This window comes from Triticum aestivum, chromosome 5B (assembly GCF_018294505.1).
Source record: "Triticum aestivum cultivar Chinese Spring chromosome 5B, IWGSC CS RefSeq v2.1, whole genome shotgun sequence".
NCBI lineage: Eukaryota > Viridiplantae > Streptophyta > Magnoliopsida > Poales > Poaceae > Triticum > Triticum aestivum.
In genome coordinates, this window is record NC_057807.1 from 593,410,744 (window position 1) to 593,419,931 (window position 9,188).

A 9,188-nucleotide genomic window follows, 5' to 3' on the forward strand; every position below is an offset into this window, starting at 1 on the left:
GTTACAATTTTTTTTTCTAATTCTCATATGCAAGAAAATTTCATAAACTCAACAAAAATGAATGAGTGTCTACATTGTACTCCAAAATATAGTACACATTAATTTGTAAAATTTCACCAAGTTTATAAAAATAATCAGCAACACCTAAATATAACAAACCTATAGCATTATATTCATCATAAGATATACTTTAATATGATACATATTTGGTATTGTAAATATTAATATATGTTCTTCAAACTTTATAAAATCTGACATAGGAAAAATAGAATATGTAGTTACGTACTAAATTTTCTCTATGGAGGGAATCATAGGCATATAGATAAGGATATATTTTAATATGATACATATTTGGTATTGTAAATATTATGTCCTTCAAACTTTATAAAACCTGACTTAGGAAAAATCGAATATGTAGTTATATATATACCAAAAAAATTCTATGGATGGAGTCATAGGCATATAGATAAAAAAGAAAAGGGCAATACGAGCGTACTAGGGTATATGCTTGGTCAAAACCAACATTAATCATTCCCCGCAAAAAAAAGCCAACATTAATCAATCACATTCTGGCCCGACAGGTAACACATGTGTATGTGTCATCGCAGCACTGCTCACATTTGCTCCACCGTCAACAAAAGGCTACATGCATATGCTGCTCCTCCTCATCTACCATGGTTCCTTTTGGTGGCAAAATGACTAACTGCGGCAACACAATTTACTTTTAATCCATCCAAAAATGACTTACTAAAAACTAAAAAACACATAATGCAGTATCATTTGAAACTTTTTGCGGTGTCAAAATGAACTTGCTAACTAGCATCAATGACGAAATGCATGAAACAGTCAGTGAACTCGTTAGCCCTTTAATTATTTTACCATTAATCATATGATTGCCTAAAATTGTAATGTTGAGGGGGTGGTTTCAGGAGAACACTAAAAATCTTATTATTCACATGTACTCCCTCCATCCCATAATGTAAGTGCCAAAAAACGCCTTACATTATGGGACGGAGGGAGTACAATACACGGAAAACCAAGATGTTGAGCGAGCCACTTGATATAAACTTTCCGATCTTCGATAGGCATACGAGTTTATGAATGTAGGTCTATGTTGTTCTTTCTCTATGTCAAAATATTGTGCATATTAATTTATCTTAAGTCAATGTTTGTAAAATCTTACCAAGTTTAAAGAAATAATTATAAACACCTACAATACCAAATTGTATATACGATTAGATTCATCATGAAATATATTTTCAGGTCACACATATTTGGTATTATAACTTTAATATACCTTCTTTAAACTTGGTCCAACTTACGAAGCCTGACTTAGGAGAAAAAACTAATATGCACTGTATTTTGAAATGGAAAGAGTGATAATAGGCGTAATATGAAAGCCAGAACCGACGTTAAGCGCACCTTCTGGAAGATATCATATGATATTATGGTATGCCTAGTTGTTTACGTGTTATCGCAGCATTGCTCACATTTGCTCCGCCGTCAACAAAGGCTACCTACATATCCTGCTCCTCTCCATCATCCATGCTTCTTTTACGACTTACTGCAACCGAGTTTACTTTTGATCTATCAAAAACAACCTACTTTCTTACTTTGCTCCGCTGCTCCACCGGAGTGTCCCCCAAGGTTTCTTCTCCTCTTTTTCGTTGCCCGGTTCATCTCCCTACCGTACGTTTCTTCAGTTGACATGCACAAACTGAACACATTAATCCTTTAAACCAAGTCAGAAAGCAGTACATTAAGGAAGGAAGTGGCTAGCAACATCGCGTGCGTCATTGCAAACAAACAAGTCGTGCAACTAAGATCTCCCTAGCTATCTCTGTCTCTAGATCTCGGAACAAAACCGAATACGTTGGCAAATATTCCTTTCTCTCTCTGTTATTATCATAGGACCCAGTCAGAGGCCATATATGTAAGGATGTATGAGCTCATGCCTTTTGATTTGTTCTTACATGCAATTAATTAACCTATGCTTTCCCATTCGCACAGACAAAGTAACACTCTTACTTACAGGGTAACACATGCAAGCACAGCTATATAGCCAGCAAAACCAGAAGGTGCGGCTGTGAAGATTCGTCAAGATCGACCGTGGCGAGACAAGTCAGACCAAGCGACTTAGACCGGAATTATGTCACCTCCTTTAACTTGTTGCAGAGCTTTCATTTATAATCCCCCGAATGTGAAGCTTTCACCTTCATCTACTTAACTCCAAGGCCACCAAGAGCTTGCTATCCTACGCATACAACGCATATGCGCAACACTTAAGAGATTACATCGAGAGGGTCCGTAGAACTAAGTGAGCAAGCAGTACAAATGAGAGCAAAGGAAAGATCGCAAGAGGAGCTTGCTAGCTAGCTAAGATTTATAGATCCACGATGGTGGCCAAGGCGGAGATGAGCGCCATGGAGATGGAAAAGGCGATGAGCGACGGGGAGGTGGTGCTCGGCGGCGCCGGGGACGAGGAGGAGGACGTGGTGCTGCCGGGGTACCGGTTCCACCCCACCGACGAGGAGCTCGTCACCTTCTACCTCCGGCGCAAGGTGGCCAGGAAGCCGCTCCGCATCGAGGTCATCCGGGAGATGGACATCTACAAGCACGACCCATGGGATCTCCCCAGTAAGTTCCTTCTCTCCATGTCCATGCATCATCGTGCGCCATGACTTGAACAAATACAGTTTTTTTTCTGGAGCAAGATTTTTTTTTTATCTGACAGAGTGTGGCAAATTTTGCAGAGGCGAGCACGGTCGGTGGGGAGAAAGAGTGGTACTTCTTCTGCCTGAGGGGCAGGAAGTACCGTAACAGCATCCGGCCAAACCGGGTCACCGGCTCCGGCTTCTGGAAGGCCACGGGCATCGACCGGCCGATCTACTCCGCCGGCACCGGCGGCGCCGGTTCTGGCGTGTCCATCGGGCTGAAGAAGTCGCTCGTCTACTATCGCGGCAGCGCCGGAAAGGGCACCAAGACCGACTGGATGATGCACGAATTCCGCCTCCCGCCGGCCGCCGCGGCGGCCACCAACTCCTCCCCGAGCATGCAGGAAGCCGTAAGTGGTCCACGCGTGCATTCCATTTCCACACAAAGTCACGGTGCGGCTACCCTACCGGCGACCGGTCCGGGGCACGTGTGGTGCGGTGTGAGTGTAACATTGACCTCTGACGTGTGACCTGAAAATGCAGGAGGTGTGGACCATCTGCAGGATCTTCAGGAGGACCATCACCTACCGGAAGCAGCAGCAGCCGTGGAGGCCGGCGCCGGCGCCGTCCGCCGCCGACTCGAACTCTAACACGGGGAGCTTCGAGTCGTCGGAAGCCGGCGACGAGTACATGAACTGCCTGCAGGCACCCTCCGCTCCATGCATCCCCCAGCAGCAGCAGCACCAGCAGCAGTACGTCAGTCAGGTGGGCACGGTGGACAGCGTCAACTTCTTCTACGAGGACACCGTGCACAACCAGCAGTTCCAGGGGCAATGGAGCACCGCACCCGCCCCGCCGGTGCCGGAGCAGAAACTACAGAGCCCGTTGTCGACGGCCGTCTCCTTCCACCAGAATGACCACAGCCACGCCGTCGCCGCGAGCGATTTCTACAAGGTCGAGGGGTACTTGGAGGAGATCGCGAGGATGATGGAGGTCACCGATCCGGCAGGGTTTTACGACTACGACTACAGATCATACGGTTGATCGGCCGAGCTTCGCACGTCTTCAGAGTTGTTCAGGGTAGACAAACCGAATTCGCCGACACGCTAGAAGTGAGGAACTGACATGCAGGGCCCGCACCACAGAGAGCTGAGGCCTAGTCAGCAGAGCTTCACCGGCAGAGCTTTCTCTCTTTTGATTTCTCTTCGATCTGATCTACTCCCTCCGATCCATAATAAGTGTCGCAGTTCTGAACTAAGATTAGTTCAACCTTAGTTCAAAACTGCGACACTTATTTTGGATCGTAGGGAGTAGTGTATAAACCATGTGTGTTTGTGATACATAGTATGACTTGTGTGTGTAACATAGTAAGAGTGACATATAAATATTTGCCCCAGGCATCTTTTAATTCAATCAGTCATGTGTGATCATTCTTGTACCTTGTTCTGGTCACTCAGATATGCACAAGTAACTTAATGTTGCTGGTTGAACAGTAAAATCGAAACAAATGAACAACAGGGTAGAAAATACGTTTTTTTATTATGTGCATGTTCCTCCTGTTAGTGTTTGATGTGTTCATGAAAATTTTCATGCAAAAATTAACAATTATGCTTCCTTGGTAAAAAAAGATTGGCGCTCAGCTTTTTTTAGCACAGGCCTGAATATTTGTGTTTTTTCCATAAACTTTTGAATCAAAAAATGGGCAAGAACATGTATGTCTATATTTTTCATATTTTTTGGCGCCCGTACAAGTATTATTGGCTAGCAGGAGCATATATACCAAGGAAACAAACAGCGAAATGTAAAAGTGTTTTTCCGCACCAAATTTCTTATCAATTTCAGAGTTAGGTGAGCAAAAATAATCAGTTCTACGCGCATCCATTTTGTCGCTCCTAGATTTATCACCCCCGCCCCCGCCCCCGCCCACAGGTCATACAAAACTGCGCATGATCTTTGGTTGCGTGCGCAATCTAAACATTTGATTGGGTGGATTTTGTCATTTACCAACGAAAAATGTATCATCTATTATGTTAGATTATAAAAAAGGTGATATATGTGTCATTTTCATGACATCTTCTGCTGACCTCCAATTTGACTCTATCAGCACTCTGCTGAATTTCTCCCAGGTTGATGCTGTATTTCAATGTCCTTGACTCACTTGAAGCATGAGACGAGAGAATAAAATTTACATGTCAAACTATCAAACTCAAGAACACATCTTTGCTTAGGTCACTGCCTTGAACAGTTAAAGAAAAGGATGTATGGGGGCTGAATGGGACTTCCTCCAGCATGAAACTGTTGTCTATAAACTCCAAAAACTTAAATACACGTACGATATCATATGGGCAGGAAACATCGAGCCAGATCAAATATTTATTCATGTTAACTACTCCCTACATCCCATAATATAAGATCATTTTTTAAGCTAATATAGCTTGAAAAACTATCTTATATTGTGGGACGGAGGGAGTACCTGTTTGGCTTAAATATTCATCAGCGCGTTTGTATAGTTGCAAAAGCAGATATGGATATTTGCAGGTTGTCTGACAAGGAGGCAATAGAATTGCGTTCCAAATGCAAAGCTAATAGAAGGGCCTAGCAAAGCAGCATTGGACTAGAAACAGTCAAACCAAAACCTACAGAATTCGTCGAAGACAAGGATGTAAAGGCAAATTCTGGTTGAACAAAGACACCATGAAAGAGTGATTACAATAGCTTAAGGATGATAAGAAATAAAAAGTCTTCAACAATACATCAGATTTATTCGCATCTTTTTTCAAGGTATACAGGAAGGAGTGATAATTTCTCTGCTGCTTACGAAATAGGAATAGATCATTTCTCTGTTGTGGCAATCGTGCTTACGAAAGGTAAGGCAACTTTCTCGCAAAAAAATAAAAGGTAAGACAGCTAGTATCAGGAACTAAAACTGCATATCAGGAACGAAATAGAAGAAAGTATCACAAAAAGACCCGAACATAACGTTCAGAAGTACTACTAGTTAAGAATCTTGATGTCAATTATATTTGAAATCAACAATGTTGATTTCTCTTGGAACTAGGAGCATTACTCCTTTAATATAAAGAAGTCGATAGAACGGCCCCTTCTAGAAGCTACATACTGGAGGATAGTAGAGGTTAACAAAACTGTGCAGAAGCCATTAGGAATGTGGCAGCAAAAAGCCAAATTACTTGGAAGCTTCATAACTCTCCGCACACCAAGACATCATGTAAAAGCAGCAACACGTAGATGGTGAGATGCAGCAGTATCACTCTCCTCACCTTCTACACCTGAAAAGTGAGATGTGTTTCCAGTGGAGCATTTCCTGCAAAAATCAAACAAGAACATCACATTACACCATTGAAAGAAGGAATGATCATGCACTCGAAAGATTTTAAAAATTGTTGGGCTAGATCAAAGAGTGATTTGTTTTGAAATGGAAGAAAATACTGAACCTTTGAGAAAGCAGCTTCTCTTCAGATAAAGCCTTTTCAAGCCTCTCCTCGAATGACATCGCGTGCCAACTAACCTTCTGATCCTGATCATGTAATGCATTATTCCTAGGTTAGCCACTTCTACATAATTAAGTAACAGAAATTAAGAGAATGAGAAATAGACTTTACTTCTTTGTACTTATTTGTTGAGTTGGGAATGCCTTTTCCATCCCACCATTTAGGAGTAAAATTATCTGGCTCTTCGGATTTCCAGTGAGCCGCGACCATTCCAATGATAGGCCTATCCTCATCAGAACTCTTAGCAGAATTAAATGTGTCACTTGTATAGCTTTCATCTCTGATCGCCTTACTTGAACTTGGAGGCTTCAACCACTGGGACAAGCTTGGGAATTCAACATCTGAACCACTATTTGTTGTAATCACCTTATTTCTTCTGGCATGAACTGTTACATCAGTGGCCTGGCATTTCTCCACAAAAGGTGTGCTATCACTTGTCTTGTTATAAGATGATACAGAACCCTCAGAGTTCTGGAACAGGGAACATTCATCAGATATTGAAGTTTCAACCAAATCCGGACTGTCATTCTTTGCACCCTTGAGATCCTCATCAGATATATCAGGCTGGCAGGGATCTTCTCTGTACACTCCACAATGCTCGAGATCCCGAGAGGAATTCAGAGCTTCGTTCAAATTATGCGAGCAAGCCCTTGTACAGCTCTCGTTTGTCAACTCTTCCAAGTTAGATACCTGAGTGTTAACTGGAGTATGTATCTCAGCATTCACTTTCAAAGGAATTGAAAAGGGTGAAGACTTGGATCCATCCAGATAGATATCATCATTACTGGTGACAGAGCATGACTCCAAGGTGGTTAACTTGATCCCACAGTTGACCACAGGCTCATTATTCACAGCGTCAGAGTCTATGCTCTTGCTCACAGGTTCAGTATCATGCTGCTTTGATGCATCGCAACCATTCCTAGAAGAGCTGTCATCAAGAAGTAAAAACATCCACATTATTTAATCTATCCACTTATTAAAGTGAAGAGAAAATCCCAGACTCTTCAGAAACAGTGAACAGACTAAAGGCATTGGTATATCAGCAGATAGCACGAGGTCTGCATACCTTGTAGCATCTGGTAGATAGGAGCTCTGATGAGACCCTGAAGGAGTTTGGCATTCATCAGCCTTCGGTACTTCCATGAAATTCATGTTTTCAGACAAGGCACTTAGCAGTGCTGAATGAGTTGCACTCTGAAAAGCTGAATCCGTGCTTTCAGGCACTTTTATGATTTCATTTGGAGTTTCCGACAGTGCACCACCATTTTGGGGGAAATTGGCCTGTTGGTACAGTTGAAAGTCAGTCTGTTGCTGAGTTGCTCACAACGTATATGGGGGTAATTAACATGTGGAATTCACTACAGTGTGTCATTTGAATGAGTCATGCATGAGCAACAAATTCTCATCCTCACTTGAGTGACCAATGCACAAGACTAACAGTTAGCTACAAACAGCAACGCAGATATAAAAGAACAAGCCACCGATCGGTTGTCGTCATAAACACATTCAGAAGTTGCAGTAGCTTTATACAGTGGTCTCCTGTATCAGTGCAAGCAAACAAATGAACAACAGCCAGCTCACAAGTGCAGTGCTCCAATTCCGTGCAGTTAGTGCGAGTGTGAATCAGGACAGCGCTAACGCCACAACCATCAGCTCATCATGCATATAAAGACATAATCCCTCTTTGTGTACTGAAAATGCTGAAACTGATGCACATGCGTCACTAGCCAGACAAAATTCGGCACTCAAGTGGCAAGATGCAGCTCAGAATAGACTAGCAAGGAAGCAGATCTGAACGGGGCCAGATTCAGAGAACCGATCGGCATACCTCCTCGTGCATGAGCTCCGGATCCACCCTGTTGCTCCCCGCGTCCCGGTCCGACCCCGAGCTCGTGGCCTGCGATCCCTCGTCTTCACCGACGGCACAAAAATCGAACACCAAAGGAGCGCATGGCAGCATCAGAACCAAGCAGAGGATTGAACGGCTCGAGAAGGAGAAATACAAAAACGGAAGGGGAAAAAATGCTGACCTTCGCGCAGGAACACGGCGGACAGCGCGTTCCTGGACGGCGGCGCCCTCCTCTCGCCAACCTGATCAGCACGGACCGGAATCAGAAAACGAACAAAAATAACCAATCGCGGCCGGAATTTACACACCCCAGCTAGCTGATCCGTGCCCGGGAACGGGCACACGAGGGCTCCGCGCGGGGCGCGACGGGAGAGAGGGAGAAATACCTTGGGGCTGGGGACGAGGGAGGAGGAGACGAGCTGGGCGCGGGCGCGGGCGGCGCGCGGCTCGCCGCCGGCCGCGCGGAAGCAGTCGAACAGGCACCCCATCCCCGCCCTCCACCTCGGCCTCACCGCGCCCCCCTCGCCGGGCGCCGAGTGTTGAAGCTGCGGGGCCGATTGCGCGTGCGCGTGCCTGCGTCCGCCCAGTGGCAGGCAGGCAGGCAGAGGAGGCGAGGTTTAAGGGGAGGAGGACGGAGGAGGGGCGAGGGGGGTTTCGAAATTTAAAATCGGAGCGGAGGAGGGGAAGGCGGAGTCAGCGAGCGGGGCGGAGGCAGCAGGCCCGGCGGGGCGGGGCCCCCATCCCTCTGCTCCCGTGCGCGTGGGTCTTTTTGAGGATGCCTTTCGCGTCCCCTTCCTGTTTTGAATGGAGCGATTCTAGGAGGAGATTTGGGGGTGATTCTGGTGGGAGATATATACGGGTGTTAATTACATTTATGGGGTAGGATTTTGGTTGAAGACTTTTAATATTTAGTAAAAACGACATTCCTCACTATTTTTACATTTATACTCGTTCTATCACATCGCGCGTGCTTCTTGGGTTAGTCGGGGATGGCGGTTAGTACTCCCTCTGAAAAGAAATATAAGAGCGTTTAGTTCTAACTTTCTCGTAAATTTTGCTAGCTTTCTCTGCAATGCCCACGTTATAGATGGTCATTTCAAGAGAGAGTGATTCCGCACAAGGCGACATACGCCCCCACAAGGCAATTGGATTCATAATCATAGGTCGTTGACGGTG

The 9,188-nt window shown here is 44.8% G+C and overlaps 2 protein-coding genes across 2 annotated transcripts; one reads left to right on the forward strand and one right to left on the reverse strand.

The window, feature by feature from the left end:
* Window positions 1-2,123: 2,123 nt before the first annotated feature.
* LOC123117066 (transcription factor JUNGBRUNNEN 1) lies at window positions 2,124-3,875 on the forward strand. Its single transcript, XM_044537914.1, has 3 exons — window positions 2,124-2,637; window positions 2,754-3,064; window positions 3,198-3,875. The coding sequence occupies exons 1-3, from the start codon at window positions 2,397-2,399 to the stop codon at window positions 3,696-3,698; spliced, it is 1,053 nt and encodes a 350-aa protein (XP_044393849.1). The 5' UTR covers window positions 2,124-2,396; the 3' UTR covers window positions 3,699-3,875.
* Window positions 3,876-5,587: 1,712 nt separating this feature from the next.
* Window positions 5,588-8,768, reverse strand: LOC123113490 (protein JASON). Its single transcript, XM_044534727.1, has 7 exons — window positions 8,399-8,768; window positions 8,194-8,254; window positions 7,992-8,074; window positions 7,230-7,444; window positions 6,275-7,091; window positions 6,107-6,189; window positions 5,588-5,976 (listed from the first exon to the last, which is right to left on the reverse strand). Exons 1-7 carry the CDS (start codon window positions 8,498-8,500, stop codon window positions 5,877-5,879), a joined length of 1,461 nt encoding a protein of 486 aa, XP_044390662.1. The 5' UTR covers window positions 8,501-8,768; the 3' UTR covers window positions 5,588-5,876.
* Window positions 8,769-9,188: the final 420 nt, after the last annotated feature.